This window comes from Polyergus mexicanus, unplaced genomic scaffold, assembly GCF_030449975.1.
Source record: "Polyergus mexicanus isolate NDT 795.1 unplaced genomic scaffold, iyPolMexi1.0 SCAF_6, whole genome shotgun sequence".
Taxonomy (NCBI): domain Eukaryota; kingdom Metazoa; phylum Arthropoda; class Insecta; order Hymenoptera; family Formicidae; genus Polyergus; species Polyergus mexicanus.
The window spans coordinates 11,590,194-11,607,582 of NW_027223326.1; the positions used below are offsets into that span (position 1 = coordinate 11,590,194).

At 35.7% G+C, this 17,389-nt stretch overlaps 2 protein-coding genes across 15 annotated transcripts in view; one reads left to right on the top strand and one right to left on the bottom strand.

The window, feature by feature from the left end:
- The window catches only part of LOC138934232 (uncharacterized), a 60,988-nt gene that overhangs the window by 29,935 nt on the left and 13,664 nt on the right, over window positions 1-17,389 (bottom strand). The gene's annotated exons all lie outside the window — the stretch shown is intronic.
- The window catches only part of LOC138934225 (uncharacterized), a 32,492-nt gene that overhangs the window by 7,987 nt on the left and 7,116 nt on the right, over window positions 1-17,389 (top strand). For 7 of the 11 annotated variants that reach the window (XM_070297728.1, XM_070297729.1, XM_070297733.1 and 4 more), the window contains exons 4-9: window positions 7,572-7,867; window positions 7,958-8,125; window positions 8,372-9,466; window positions 10,111-10,325; window positions 10,556-10,693; window positions 11,107-11,353. In XM_070297728.1, the coding sequence (XP_070153829.1) occupies window positions 7,572-7,867; window positions 7,958-8,125; window positions 8,372-9,466; window positions 10,111-10,325; window positions 10,556-10,693; window positions 11,107-11,353 (2,159 nt within the window). Of the gene's footprint in view, window positions 1-504; window positions 757-7,571; window positions 7,868-7,957; window positions 8,126-8,371; window positions 9,467-10,110; window positions 10,326-10,555; window positions 10,694-11,106; window positions 11,354-12,656; window positions 17,383-17,389 lie in introns of those variants that run through there. The other 4 variants (XR_011447103.1, XR_011447104.1, XM_070297734.1 and 1 more) reach the window with 3 other exon arrangements.

Sequence of the window (17,389 nt, forward strand, 5' to 3'; positions counted from 1 at the left end):
TAATTTTTTTTTTTTTTTTTTTTTTTTTGTAGAGATATAAAATCGCTCCTTCCCCCTTCTAGGTACATTATTGTTTTCTGATAAAACTATATACTTTGTGTTGTGCAACTATATATTTTCTATAACTAGATTATCCGCTTCAATTTCTTAAAGATGGGCCGGCCTATAAGATCTGAAAAAGCGCGCAACTTGATTTCTAGTCTAAGTAAAGCGCTGAGAAACATTGAACAGATATAATAAAATGCAATAGAGAATTTATATATTCTCTCTCTCTCTCTTTTTCTCATTCTCTTTTAAATGTTTGCATCTCTTTTTGCCTCTTGCAACGGTAATAAATGGAGTAGACAAAAAGCTAGGATAGTTTCTTATCATCGATTCTTATTGTAAATCGATTGTACTTGTGGAATAATCTGTTTTATATCAAATAGATTATATAAAAAGATTTTGATATCTCCCTTTTGTGAGAAAGATTTGTAAAAATTTAAAGTTTTTTTTTTTTTTTTATCATCTTGGCACCGGTGCGCGATGACGAGGATGCAAGGTAAAGAGGGGAAAGAAGGGGGAAATAAGAAGAAGAACAAGGTGCAGCACGTGTATGCGTATCGCTTGGAAAAGGGCGAGTCTACCATATGTAAACACAACGTGAAGGTTTCTACCTATCTACCGTGGCGCACGCGGGACGCACCCAACTTTTCCTCGAAAAGATCCTGGTTGGTTCACTTCCCGGTTTGAACCTCTCCGTTCGGGTCCGAAAAGGTCCGCTTACGGCTTACGGTATTTGCCACTTTCACTCGCTGCTTTTTCGTAGCGTCGTGTCACTCGCACGATGAAATAAAATCTATCCTCACCCTAACGTACGCGCGCTCTTTTCGCAGTTATCGACGTTTTATTTTCTTTCGTCTTCTTCTCGCGAAATTTCTATTATATTAGCGTGGATGTTTTTGTATCCATTTAGCTCTACCATACACACACGGTCTACATAAATTTAATTCGTTATCGAGATGTCTTTCTATTCCTTGAGAAAGAGAATTTAATCAACAAATTGCCAACAGATTCATTGATAAATATAGTACAGTATCAATTTTTGCTTGGATTTTCCTGATAAATTTGGAATATCTGGAGTGAATATTTTATATAAAAAAATATTCTAAAAAAGATATTAAAAAAATGTGACACTTAATTAGAACAACAAAAAAGGAGAGGAGCCATTCGAAAGTTGAACACGGATACAAGTGGCGTAGGAATACATGTTTTACATACTCCTACGTATTTTCGGCACGCGTGCACATTTTTTTTTTCTACATATATAAAATGCGACACGTGAATGCAAACACAATCAATAATCGTGTAAACATTGGAAATCTGTATTTCGCTATGTATCTTTGACTATCGATACAAATCTACAATACGTGATATTCGAATACCACTTTGATATTCAAACAAGATAAATTGATTCGTAATTATACTTTACGAATAACTCATTACGTCGTTTCCTAATTTTTCTAATTTACTGTTTTGTATTACACACATACACACACACACACACACACACACACACACAAACAATGCATCGAATAAATTACATAATTATTATAATTATTATGATATCTGTCATTTCGTAATTACATCTCAAGTAAAATTGACGTTACATAAAATTTCAATTTGCTATAATTAATTTAGAATTAATATAATTAAAAAGTCTGCTACATCAAAAAACTACTACAAAGAAACAAGATTAATCTATGTACCATATATACCATACACTCTGTGATATGTACGCTCTTCCATTGTTTCCTATCGAAATATACTTATATACTTTACAGGCAAAAGAGAGTCGACCTTTAGCCAAAAATTAACGTACTCACGTGAACCACGTACTCTTAATGACGCTTTTGAAAAATGTGCGAAATGTCTCGTGTACGACCGGTGGAACCGACCTCCACAACTTGATAAACGTCACTTTTATGGTGCCATAAAAAAAAAAAAAAAAAAAAAAAAACGACGAAGAGGAGCAGCAGTTGAGATTTATCGGCCGAGACTCGAGGATCAATGCGTGCACGCGTGCGTAATTATTGTCCGTAATTATAGAAAAGAAAAGTCTCGGGTCTCTAAAGCAGATATTCATGAAAGTCAAAGTATATCGTATTTTAATATATACGAGAACTGAATAAAAATAAACAACAATTTATAGATATTTAACGACATTTTCTTTACCGGATCATATTATTCTCTTGGTTGTTCCACATATTTAAGAAGATCGCGTATATGGCAACACGCATTTAACGCTTAGAAATGAAATTCTCAGGTCGAATAATCTTCTAGATACATATTCACAGTTATTTCACATTTCTGCATTTCATTCCATGAATATCTCTCGCGATACATTATTTTCGTGTAATTTCTTTGAAACGCTTTATATGGGGATATTAATAGATGAGAATGACGCGCGAATGATTCATTGTGCAAAAGAAAGAAATAATACGAAATAATTTTGCTATTCTCATAGTTTAAATATATGTATAAAGAATAACTGTATATATTTTAGGCAAATAAATATATATAAGCGTGTTTTTTTTTTCTCCTGTAGCACGTCGTGATTCACCATGATATTTCTTTACCGCACATATATGTAAATATATTTTACATACATATTTTACGCGTGCATATGTTTGTCTTAATTCTTTTGATCGAGTTAAGGCATTCTTCAAACATTTTTATTTCTCCTATAGCACGTGGCCGAGGTATTTATTTATAAATACCGACGCCGACGCGTGTGCGTGTGTCGATGGGAGCGCGCGAGAAGTCGCTGTTGATCGCATATGGAGGATGGACGTGCAACCATATATCGATGCTCCGTTCTCTTATATCAATCTCCAGGCCCTCGTATATTTAACGAACTTCTTGAAGCATCCATGCCTTTCTGATAAATCGCCTATCGTATGACTCACAGAGTGTGCGCTTTTATCCTCGAAAGCTAGCGTCGCAGATGCGCGCATCTTGCGCAACAATTATTGGCATTTCTGTGCAAATAATTGCTGACAAATCATTTACGGGCTAATAATTATTTCGGAAAAATGGAGAACGCGGTATAGTCCGACATAGTCATATCGCATAGAATTTAATTAGAGCGTAACGAAAAAAGACATTATACCGCGACGAAAAAAGAAAATACATGCAGAAAATATATGCATAGATTGGTATCTTGGCACGAGAATAAGCGACCATATTGTGACTTATGTTAATAAATGTCTCGAATGGCTAGAATGCTTCGCGTTTACTTTCAGAAAAGAGAGAGAGAGAGAGAGAGAGAGTTGTAAAATTAAATCACAACACACATCTCTTATACAAAAGAAATATATTCGATCACGATTTTTAAGATTATAATCTACAGTATTAAATTCTATTACGATCGACAAAGAAGAGGATGGTAAGAACATCCGCAATCTCACATGACCCAGTTACATGGCGCAAATCGTATCCAATAATATGTCGTATAATTTAGCGACACATTATATAAGTAATCGAATCGTGATATGCGATATCCCCGTTCCGCATCGTATGGAAAACAAATGGAACAGAGTCAAACAATTTCGCACGCACGTATAATAATAATAATAATAATAATAATAATAATAATAATAATAATAAAGAAAAAAACGTAATCTACTTTTCGCCCTCGGCGAGTATTAGCGGTATTAGCGTGCTGCAAGCCTTTATGCAAATAGCGCGATGTGTATATGGAATATAAAACTGTTAATATTATACCAGCGTGGGTTACCTTGATAAACTGCTTTTACCTTTATTTTATACGGTATGGCTGTTATTTCTGATTTTTCTTGGCGTCGTACTTCCTTACGTCACAGAATAAGCTGACGCGTGTAAAAATTGACATTGCAAACTTTAAACCATTCTTAATTAGCGAATTAGATAATTCTTTGGAAAGATAAACCAGACATAAAAATAAGATTATAATATAAAGCGATCAATTTTCAAAATTTTATAAATCGCCACTTTATTATCACCGTGATGTATTATCAACGCAACCCGATGTACAGCTATATATTATAATAATGACGTTAAAATCCAAGCTACATACGGCGCAACGACCAGATACTGTAATCGATAAGAAAGTAGTCGACGGTTTCTCTATCAAAGTATATACAAACGGATTTTAACGTGTATATTACCGGGAGCAAATTACGCCATAAACGTAAACAAGTACATTAGATTAAAGTGGATGGCGCGTGCGCGACATATGTATATTGTTACTCTATTTCTATTTTTTGAACTAGTATATATATATCTTATTCTTCTGTAAAAGAGAGTAATTTGTGTGTGTAATTATTTGTTTTTATATAATTTATGTATTGGTAATTTTATATATATAGTTTCAAATCAGATAGAGAATTTCCAAGAGCTATAAGTCTCGAAACAATCTTAGAGATCAATTTCTTCATTCGCGAGATGTACGCGTAAAAAGAGATATATATATATATATATATATATATATATATATATATATATATGTGTGAAATGCGGAGAGATATCGCTCGGCGTTTATTTCATTTCTTTTTTTCTTTTTAAAGTTTTGTTTTTCTCCTACAACTCTCATTATCCCCAGACAGAAAGAGACATATATCGTAGGTCGGTCGAGCGTTGGGGTGGTTTGTGACAATCTGGTGGAGGCTGCGGACCGAAATACACTCGCACGGTCAATTCTCACCAACACCGAAATGTATTTCGATGCACGTGTAACCGACCACCATCTCGGAAGATGGCCGCGCTATTTCAGGCAGGCTAGCTAGTGCCATATAGCGAATCAGGATCGTACAATACGTTTGGCTTACCCTGTAGATTGTTCTTATGACCATTTTCATTGATACGTCATATACAATTCAATCATTTATGGCCAATGTTTTCTACAGCATCTTAAGAGAGCATAATGGGCAAATTTCGTTAGTGAGAAATTTGGCAAAGGAATGTAAAAAGTTTGTTGATTATTTTTTTTACAAGGAGCAATTAAATTAAAGTCTGCTCTGTATTTTCATATGACAGTTATGTGCCAGAATGATTCCATATTAAATTCGTTCTATGTTAAACTCTGTGTTACAAGTGGTCTACCGGGAAATGAAAGAATTTCATTAAAGATTATCGATCGTCCCACATGTTTTATAGCTTACGCGTAATAAATGCAAAAATGCTTGGTTTAACGCAATTTACAAAACATTGTATGTATATGTATAAATGTAAATTTTTATATAAACATTTAAATGTGTCAGATTGTATTCATAATTAATTGGCACTAAAATCGACTAGGAAAAAAAACGACTTTTCCGACAATCACTGGAAGGTAATTTGCCCCAAGTTAACTTTCACAAAACTATCAATTTATTAAATTAATTAATTTTTACGAGAGCATCGTCGAAAGTTTCGGTAAAATTTTCAAATAGCGAAAATTAAAAGCTCGACAATAATTAATCTGGGTCGTTGCTGACGGACACGCGGAATCGATATATTGTATAATGGCGCGATCCACTTTTCTACGGTAGTGCCGCGTAGTTTGGTTAATGTTTCTGTCAGATTTCGCAGCGTCTCGACAGCATTGAGGCATCAGTTCGAAATTCGTTAAGACCATCGGGAGATGTCGAATTTCACGAAACTTTTCGTGAAAATGACTTTTTCATCCCTATAAGAAGAAATTATAAATTGTATAACATGTACGAGAGCAGGAGTGGCTCGTTTACATACAAGATATACAAGAGTATATCGGAATGAAAATCTATATAAAAATAAGAAATAACTTTTAATATAAAAGAAAAAAAGATGACAATGATCTTTCGTGCTCTAAGAATAATTTACAGTAGTAACATGTAACGTCACTATGAAAACGAGCTTTAGAAAAAATATTAAGCAAAAACACTCATTACCCCGACACGACCCGGTAATACATTTCATTGCCACGAATACTCAAAGAACGTGACATTCGAACTTTTACATTTACATACATATTGTACATACACACACATACACATTTAGACAGACACGTCAAAGTCCAAACGTTTTTCAGATTTGATAGTCTATATATGGTAGGCGCAACGGTCTTTGACCATATTTAAAAAATTAATTGCAAACGTCCGGTATATATTTAAGACTGGCACTGTCGCCATGGTGGAAATTTCAAAGATTCGTGTACATTAGCGTATTATGAGCGCCGGGAACTGTCGCGCGCGTGACCCACTTGTTTAAACGCTAGTGAAATAATATTCCGTCGTTGAGAAGAGGGGAGACGCCTGGCGTCTCCATATATAGGGTATTCCACCAACCAAACGCCGTCGTACTGCCAACGACAGATTTCTTGATAAAAAAAATTTCTGAAAGATTTTGCAAAACGAGAACTTGATAAAAAAAAAAAAAAAAAACGAAAGATAAGTGAAAACTTTTCAATTTTTAACATTAATTTTGATGTAAATTTTATCCAATGAATTAATAAAAATGAATAAGTTTTGTTTCTCTTGAAATAAATATTGTGGAGAATAAAAAAATTATTAAAACTAGAAACGCGTCCATAAATATGAATAGTAAACGCAGTGATGGAATACCTTGCATTCGCGTCTAAACTGCGTTGGAACATCCCAGTCATCGTGCATTCGATCAACCATGTTTATATACCAATAAATATTGTCAATCCATTCAATGTGAAACATATTAATATAATAAAATTCTTTTGAAAGAAGAACATCTACTATGCTTGCACAATAAAATGTCTAATAGTATATTATAGTTGCATGCTGTTGATAACTGATATAATGAACTGATAAAATGGAAACAATAATATTATAATAAAAGTTGACACATGTATTATTTGCTAAAAATTAATACACACACACACATACACACACACACACACACAAATATATATAACGACGTGTAACAAACTTATTCCAGAATTATATATATTGTCTCTTTCTCTCTCTCTCTTTCATTCGCTCTGTCACGGTACCGTGCTGCAATTTTTATTTCAACGGGATGAGCATCCGGTTTTTTCTCGCAATTTTTCATCGATTTGGAATTCGCATATTGACCGAAAAAGCCCGAATCTATAAGCGCACTTGAGCGCATTCCATCCCTGAGTGGGCGCGCGTAATCACTCGCCTCGTGACTCACGCAAGACATTTCGAAACACGATCACGTTTTGGCAAAAACAATATGTCTTATTGTCGAATTCGCAGGGAATTCATCATCCGTAATGCCGACTAATGTACGATTTCTGAAGAATGGCGAGAAATTTTTTGCATTTTACTTTACTTTTGCTCGACTAGATAAAAAAGTTTTTTTATAAAAATGTTGAACTTCCGTTCAATAGCACTATTTGATTTTACGATCATACAATTATATTATTATTGATATAATCTCGGGATGTCTGAAATCTCGTGGAGAGATTTATTATACCGTGTATCGAGTATAAATTATTCTATCTTCTAATAGACAGGATGGCGTGTGATTGGCCAATGATACAGATCCTACGTGCTTACGTTTCTATTCCGTTGCTTTATATTGATAATCTATTGTAGGTACTTATCAAGGTCAATGGCTTCGCGGCATGCGGCACGGATACGGAGTAAGGGCAAGTGCGCCATTTGGTTTGGCGAGTCATTACAAACCGCCGAAGCAAATGAGAGCATCCTTGACGTCGTTGAGGAGCGCCGATGGAGGACCGTTGATCGCCCCGACGCCAGAACCCACCGACAAGAGGGATCGTCGCGTAGACGACAGTCGAGGAGGATTCGTTCTAAAAGCTAGAAGCGACGATCCACCCGCCCGAAGAAAGAGCCTTACCGAAAAGTCTTTGAAGAAGGGCATTCTTTCAGTAAGAAGTCTGTCGGAATGACGGAAAATGATTCGCAAACTTCTTATCATAAACTGGAGCATTATCTAGAAGAATGTTTTATCGATACAGGGTCTCAAAATACGGAAGCAAAGAAGTACGGGGGATTTGGAGAAGCGTGGTACTGGTGGCAGTATTAGAAGCAACGCAAGCTCCGCATCGTGGATGTCGACGGAGAGCTCGCAGAGTCAAGCGTCGGCGTCGGTTCATACCGACAGTAATGCGTCCTTTGTCATCGAGGTGGGTCGCACGATTTTCTCAACATTTTCAATTGCTCGACAAAACCAATTAAATTTTAATTTTTCTCTTTACAACCTAACTAAATTTGTTTATTACCGAGAGAGAAAGAGAGAGAGAGAGAGACATGTGTGTATTCAATTTTATACATATATATAATCATGGTTTTAAATTTTTATTAAAATAACTGAAATAATTAATTTATAACGCGCGGCAACAAGCAATCGATTGTACGACATGAATTTGCAGGACGAGCAGATGGACGCATCGGTAACAGAGACATACCTGGGTGAATGGAAAAACGACAAGAGGACCGGCTTCGGCATATCCGAAAGAAGCGACGGCCTGCGATACGAGGGCGAGTGGTTCAACAATCGCAAGTACGGTTACGGTGTGACGACATTTCGCGACGGCAATAAAGAGGAGGGAAAGTACAAAAACAATGTGCTCATCACTAGCCAGAAAAAGAAGCACCTTTTCCTAATTAGATCCGCTAAATTTCGCGAGAGGATAGAGGCGGCGGTAAACGCCGCTCAGAGAGCGAGTAAGATTGCCTTGCAAAAAGCTGACATTGCCATCTCGAGGACGGCAACGGCTCGAGGAAAGGCGGAACTGGCCGATATTGCCGCCGAACATGCTAGGGAGGACTCAGAATTAGCGCAGCAAACGGCGAGGCAATTTGCGCCGGATTTCCGGCAACCGGGTTTAGAAAGATTGAAAAATAGAGAGATACCCAAATACGTACCACCACCTCAGGACTCTGTACCTGGTAAAAGCATCCTGCACAAAGCAGCAAGCGTGGACCAATCTGGCGCCACGCCGATCAAGACCGTCGACTCTACGGCGACGGCGACGGCGATGACGACGACGACGACGACGACGACGACGACGACGACGACGACGATGGCAACACCAACCGCGGCGAGCACCATCAGCAATGTAATGCAATCGATACGTAGGGCCAGTATGAAGCCGCTACCGCAGAATCAGCTACCGCCAATGCAAAATCAAATACCGAATCAAGTATCGTCTGTTCCGCTGATGAATCAATCGTCCATGAACCAATCGAGTGCGCAAACCTCTCTGCCCGATCAGAATCCGTATCAACAATATTCGCAAAATGTATCGCAGAATCCGGCTCCAGCGAGCCAATACCCAAACAATATACCGAACCAGTATCAACCGAATCAGTATAGCCAGCAAAATCAATTCCTCCATGGCAGTCCGTACCAGCCGCAGTATCATCCAGCTAATCCATCGCAGATTGATCAATACTCTGGTTATCAGCAGCAATCTATCGGGCAGCACAATTTTCAAAATTTGCAGGCTTACCATAATCAGCAGGTGACTTTACTCGCTATACTGACCTTTGTGTCGTACCTTTCCGTTTCTCCGCGTGAGCTTGATTTCATCTGCGAGCCTTGTTTAAATCGTTAATAGCGATATTAATGATTAATTGTTACTAACAATTAGATAACCAGCGTCTAACAATTTTTTTATACATACGTTGCTGTTTCGAACGATATGATTGATGAAACTCGAACACACGTTTACATATTTTTTAAGCTTTTAGATATATTGTAATTGAAAATTATTAAATTAAATATAATAACACAATTACATATTAGCTTTGTTGCGTTTCTATTTAATGAGGTATAGTAAATAATAATGAGCGATAAAGTTACATTCGTAATCCGATAAGCCTGCAGAATTTTGAATAGTCTTTAACAACATACCGGACACTGGAACAAATACATGATTTCTCGACGATCTTTGTTCTATCTATATAATTTAATGTCGTTAATTGCTGAGATAGTTAATGCAAGTTATTCATAATACCTTGTATCGCTTATCTCGAAAACGCATGCTGAATATTGTAATTTCTTGAGAAAGTTTCAAATACGTCTGTCCATGTATTTGTTCTGTTATCGAAATGAATTAGCAATTTCTCGCGAGAGATCGCTAAAGTTACACGAAATTGATTTCAGACGTCAATACCTTATCAATATGGGCCTGCTCAGGTGAATCAATACAATCCGCAACCAGTATACACGCAGCAAGAAATGCATTCGTCACAGCAATATCAGCCTGATGGTATTGGGGATGCAGCGAGACCATCGAGCTCCACGAGTTTAAGAAGAAACAGTAGAGTTCTGAATCCTCAGGATCGACCTGGCACCATTGGCCAAACGTTAAACGACAGGTGAGACAAGATACCTCTTATATACATGTAATATAAATCTAAAAATTTTTATATTCAAAAAAAATCTTATACAATTTTTTAAGCGCATTGTGGCTCCTTTAAAATTATATATATAAAAAATAAAAAATCCTTTTTGCGTTTCAAAACTTTCTTTTAAAGTTCTCTATAAAATTGTAATTACATTTAAATAAATTGAGAAAGTTAAAGAATCATTATGTTGTGCTTGGTAGGCTGGATCATTATAAGAGGCCACCTAGTCGTGATAGTTCCGTAGATCGTTATGCCAGAGCGCATTCCCGGTTGACTGGATCAAGACAGCCATCCGTCGATAAAACTATACCAAATCTGCCCTCGGATATGCCCGATAGGTGAGTAATCTACATTGTGTACGGCGTATATACTGATACATTGTAATTAAAATTTAGTTTATTAATTGTATATATATATATATATATATATATATATATTATATCTCTATGCTATCAGATTGATATTGCTCTCTGTCTTTCTCTCCATTTCATTATTTTTATTCTTGCAGCTATTTCTGTTTGTTACTAATGCGCGCATTACTACCATTTAGATATTATTACAATTATTGTAATTTAAACAAGAACACACGATAATCCATTAAAAAAAATCTAAATTTAGAATTGCTACGTCCTAAAAAAATCCTCTTTAAGTATTGAAAAACTATACATATTTTGCATAGAACTAAGAAATATTCTTTGCTCGCTGAAACAATTATTCATTAAAATAACTTTTTTTTTTGTACGACGAACAGATCGACGAGAGCCCCGAGCGTGATGCGAGCGGGTACACCTCTAAACGGTTCTGTAGTAGGCAGCGGTGCCGCGACGCCAACGTATACAGCACCGACTCCCAGCCAATTTGAGGGGGCTCTTATAAAAAATCGTAACCTTGGACAAGACATTTTGCCGAGTCCTGGACAGCCTAAACGCACCGAAAGCCTCTACGTGGCTCCGACTCGCGGACCGTCCGGCAGCGGTGGTGGTAGCATCGTGCCGAAGGTGAGTCTTTATTTTCTCACATTTGCTCCTGTTCCTTCTATTATACATAAATGATGTGTGTGTGGGTGGGTGTATGTGTATGTGCGTGCGTGTGTGCGTGTGCCTACATGTATAAATGTATAATATATACTCATATTCTCGCCGTGTGTACATATTGTACATGTACGTACACCCACATACATCTATCCTATGCACTGATGATGCCTTGGCATTTGCAAAATTTTGAAAAAAAAAAAAAAAAAAAAAATTACAAATATGTATCGATTTTATATACACACGCGCGCGCATACGTATAGTATCGAAATATTACAGTTACGTGAGATATTTTTATATATATTGATTATATCAAATCTACAAGTACATATATGCTTTGATGACTCGAGCCGAGCAGAAATAAACTAACTCAAGAATCGCAAATCTTTTTATATTTCGTGCATTGACGTCATCATGTTGCATTTAATTAAATTATCTATATTTATCTTGTATAAATACGTATTATTGTTCATTGTTTTTTTTTTTAAATCGTGCATCGCACCGACACTTCTATATACCCGATACTATAAACGTTTTCACGAATCTTCTCTTTCGATATATACATACAATTTCTTATCGTTTATCCACTTGGATAAAAGGCGATATTCATTACTCGTATAAACATTGATTTTTTTTACGCGAAAGAATTTTTTGAAACAATTTTGAATTAATAAAATTTTTCTACAAGCGAAACTTTTTTTTTAGCAAAAGAAATATTTCTTTTTCCTATATTGCATATAAAATTTTTTTGACAAATGAATGTGATTGCGTAATTGCCGTTACAGATTATATAAATAATAATTACCGCAACAATTTTAAATAATAATAATACAAGCGATTATATATTCTCTACTCAAACATAAATAACATTGAAGTATTATCGAAATCTCCGCGAGAGAGTGTATTAAGAATATATTACATTAATTTCGTGTATTGCAACATACCTCTGCTGCGACATGTAAAAACAAACAATATTGACACTATTTTCATAATTCGGGTATATAAATCATCCTTTCGTCTTTTCTTGTTTTTCTCTCTCTACATTTTTTTACAAATACACTTTAATATATAAATATATGTATATATATACATATATATGCATTTTCGATGCCCTACCATCTTCTCCCCTCTTTTTTTCCTATTCAAATATTTCTTAACACATCTTTTTATACAACCTTATCTATTTGTATCTTTTCTTCTCTCTGTCTCTGTTTGTCTTTCTGTGTAACTGTGTGGCGTTTTGTGCTGTGTTTTGTGCATGCCATCCCAGGAAGCAGACCGGACTGTCCCCGCCTTCACCGCAACGTCAAAGGGCCGCGCAACCCTCTAAGTATAAGTATAAAATATGCAAAAACGAGATAATACATACACATATATTTATGTATCTGTATATGTGTGTGTGCGCGTGCGTGCGTATGTATATATATATATGTATACACACACATACACACACACACATATATATACACACCCATACACAACAAGAAAAGAAGCGCAGCTTCCGAGAGACTCGCTCACGCCACGTTTCGAGCCAAATCGGCTGAAAATTGAAATGTGATTTTAGTCGCCTTTTCCGCCCAATATCTACATCCTAGTACTGCATAATTCAGTACCTTAATTCAAAGAATCAGGGTCCTATAATTGGCTGTCTCGGAATAATTTTGAATACGCATCTCCGACACCGCCTCGTTGGGTCGATGATATTTTTCTATGAATTTACGAATATTTCATATAATGTTATCTTAATTAACAAGCATGCAATTGTAATGCTTGAATGAATGTTCAAATGATAAATTATGCATAGTTGCATAGATTGCAGACCCGTGCACAAAATCGACTCGTTTGTTTCTCGTTATACTTTCGCAATTTACTTGATATAAGACAGATTTTCAGAAAGGGGCCTTATACGAAAAAATGAGTGGGCATCATTCTAATAATGATCACATTTTTCATGCTATCGAATTTTCGCAACATTATGAGAAACGGGAAAGCACTTGTACCTGCGTAAATTGCTATTAGCCCTTAACTTTGTCGCGATGTCGAACAAAGATGCTAGTCGATTAAAAATTTTAATTAAAACACGCGCACTCGTGCACCGAGCGATGTGCATATGTATTTGTGAATGACGGATTATTTTTCTATGGAAACATTGCGAGAGTGTAATGTAACACGAATTATTATCTACTCGCGCGAACAATTTACAGCTACCATCGATTTGATCATTGATGTTAATCTTGGAATAAATCCGCTATTGTATCGTATCTCAATTTAACGCATAGCATAAACAAAATAAATATAATAACAACAATTCGAATAAAATTTTCTGTTGCATAATAAATTTTAGAGTACAAAAATATAGTATCGTTTAATTCGCTGCAACAGTTACTGTTGTTCATAAAAAGAGAGTGAATTAATTTCAGAGGATTAAATATTGATGATCACAAAGTATAGCCGAAAAAGAGCTAAATATATAAAGATTCAAGATTTTCAGATAGCTTCGATCGCGCGTATGTTGATAGAGATAGAGAATCGTAAGAAATATTAATGGAAAGGGGGGGGGACCGACAAAATTTTACGCAATCTCTTTTACGCAAATTGTGTTTAAACATGTATATGAGCGATAACATGTCGCTTTATTGAATTGATTCGAAATGTAATATAGCGCTCGTGTGTATAATATGCGTGATAATATACGCGATCACCGACAGACTAGTCAACGAACAATAATGTAATATTTTTCAGCAAAAGGAAGCAACTAAATGCCTTCCTTATATTTTTCCGTTAGAGATAGATTATAAGTCAAATTAGATTATTAATTCGCGCAATAGACAGGGAGAAAAAGAGACACAGAGAGAGAGAGAGAGAGAGAGAGAGAGAGAGAGAGAGAGAGAATGCAAAAATATGCATATAACTACATTTACGAGTATAAACAGTGGATACGGTGGATACTGCATTGATTAAATACGCACATATGCAAACATATATGTATACGCAGAGCTATAAGCTAAGGCCAGCGCACAATGTCACGTCCATTAACTGAGCTAATTAACGAAGTTTAAAAGGTAAGCTTGGCGCGTGGCGTGGAGGCGGGGACCATTTTTGCTTTTCGATTCTATTGTACTTTAACCCTCTAAAATTAAATGTTAAGCCTTCTTCGATCCTTCTTTCAAACCTTATCGCTACCCATCTATTTACCTACCCTACCCTACATTATTTGCTTAGATTATTCGATCGATCGATCGATCGTTACTCTCGAGCTTAATCTCTGCATTCTCAGATATCATAACTAGCTCTGTTTCTAGTTTGTAGAAACATCTCGTTTGTTCAAATCCTCAACCTGAATGGCTTATCTAACTTATTACAAATTACTATTGCCATTATAGAATTTAATTATTAGCTGCATTTACTTACATATTATCATACTACATGTCAAGAGATCAGATCAGAGTTCAGACGATCGCTTTGCGAGAGATTCTTTTATTATTCATCACCTCCACGCCGCTTGCTCTTCCTTTTTTCTTATTCAAGACGTTGTTTTTCTCTAACGCATGCTTATCGTCAATTTAAGTCGATACATTTATACACAGGGACTTGTTAAAATAAAGTGGCAATTGCGACAGAATAAGTGTCATTCGATACAAAGGCCCGAGCTTTGAGCAAGATCTTAATTAAATCTACGATAACTTGTCGTTAATAACATAAAAAAAAAAAAAGACACGTGCCGAATGCGAAAATTATTTTTCATGCGTGAGAATTGAACGTTTGAAAGGAGAAAAAGGAAAAGAGAGAAAACGGGTGTTTTACGATATTACGATCGCCTGCGTTAAATTTATTTGTATAATGTCTATTCCTTTTATACAAGAAGAATATCCAAGTTACACACATACACAAGCATACATACATACATGTATATATATATACCGCGAATATGTAATTCGTATAAATAAAGCTAAAATCTATGTACAGACGATATGGCGGAATTATATACGATAATAAGATTAAGACCGACTTTGCCAACAATAACTTGCAACTGTGTACAATTAACTTTTACGCGATCTTTACAATCGGCACGTCGAATTTCTAATCGTCAGAGATTACCGAGGATGGCGCAAACAAAAAAGTAACAAGACGTTATACTCCAAGGCTTTCGATTAAGCTATAAAAAAATACTCACTATTTTTATACACAGGGTCGATTGAACAATTTTTAATATATGTATATTGACATCTTAAGTTAAATCACAAAACATAGTTTCGACAATAACACAAGAATTAACACAAGAAACGCGGTAGGAGAGGATTTATATATCATTTGCGTAAATACGCAAATGCGATTGTCCGGATGCGACATTATTAAACCAAAGGATTGGATTCTGAGAGTCAAGTCGTTCATTTACCCATGTGTTCGCAAATTACTCGTTTATGAACGAATCTGGATTAGTATATTGCGCGATCGTTTGAAAATAAAGAGTACGAGACAGAGACGTGTAATATGTATTCCTTCTTAATATGAATACGATGTTTTTCCTAATTTTTTGCACTTGAGAGTGCCAATCTTGCCAACAATTATTTTATTTCACGTAACAAGATCTTTTCTAGGTATTTAGTAAAATAGAGTACAAAAATATCACATTCCGATTTGAGATATAGATGCATAATTATTTGTACGTGTAGATATAAAATCGTATAAATGTATGTAGAAAAAAATCATAAACGAGGATACGAAAATAGACGTAATGTTATGTGTATTCGGTAAATTTTCAGATCACATTTCGGACAAGAATAATTTTAATGTAGAAACTGTAACGATTTCCGTTCACCAAACAACGACATTACAAACATTAATTCGATGTATTAAATGTATATATTTATGTATGTATATCATGTATAAGAAAACTTAGTGTGTGCTCGTGATAAATTAAACAGCAACGCATAAATCGAACTTTCTTTTACCGTCTCTTTTTTGTTTATCGTATTACTTTTTTTTTTGAAAGAGTTAATATAAGAAATATTAAAATAGCTTCGGTCTATTATTTTTTGCCCGATGTGACTAACAAAACTGCAAAAACTACGAGTGGATAAGTGAGAGAAGTCCCTGCTTGGCATAAGAAAATACTTCAAATTCTCTCGGATTTATTCGCATGCTAAACATGCGAGTCACAGGTGATTCGTTGTTGGACTCAATTTGCATATTTCACGCGGTCGGACACAATTAACGCATTGCATTTTATAATTTGAAGTTTGTTTTTTTTTTTTTTTTTTTGCATATTTTATCTCCAAATAATCTATCTTAAAAATTTTAACTTAAAACAATCTATCTTAAAAAAGGAAATAATTTGAAAAAAAATTTAGCTCTCGAAACAGCTTTAATGGGTTTCGGAAAAGTTTAAGAATTCAATCGTCAATCGTGAAAAACGGCAAAGATTGCCTCTGGCAATATCCCGACGTAGATCTCCGCGAGCGTCGCGACGCTCGGCAAAGTTATTTCGAAAATAGTGGGGCGTTGCTCTATTTCTGTCGCGCTAGCCAGGGCCATTTAGTCTACGGTCTGGCTTCCTTACTAGGAAGCTGCATATCCGAAAAATACAGTAGCCGTTTTCGTGCTTTTGATTGAAAATTATCGAAAGATAGTTACGAGACGATAAACACGAGAAAGAGTTCTTATCCTCGAATACAATCGCGCAAGACTTTTGGTCGAGAGGAGTGTAAACGAAAAGCCCAGCTGGCTATAATTATTGCTTCCAGGATAAACCCAGACGTAACGTGAATTCGAAGAGTCGTACCGAGAGATGTCCGCTTGAAATTGAGATTGGGATGTGTGACAACGTATTAAAATTTAATGATTAATCGTGAAATTTAATCACAATGCGTGACAACAGATGCAGTCGCGTTTGCAAACAATACTTGATTAAGCAAATCCGTGACGATGATGGAAGAAAATGTTTCGAGTCTCATCAATGAGCATATCGATAGATGTAATTCAACGATACAAATTGCGTAAGCG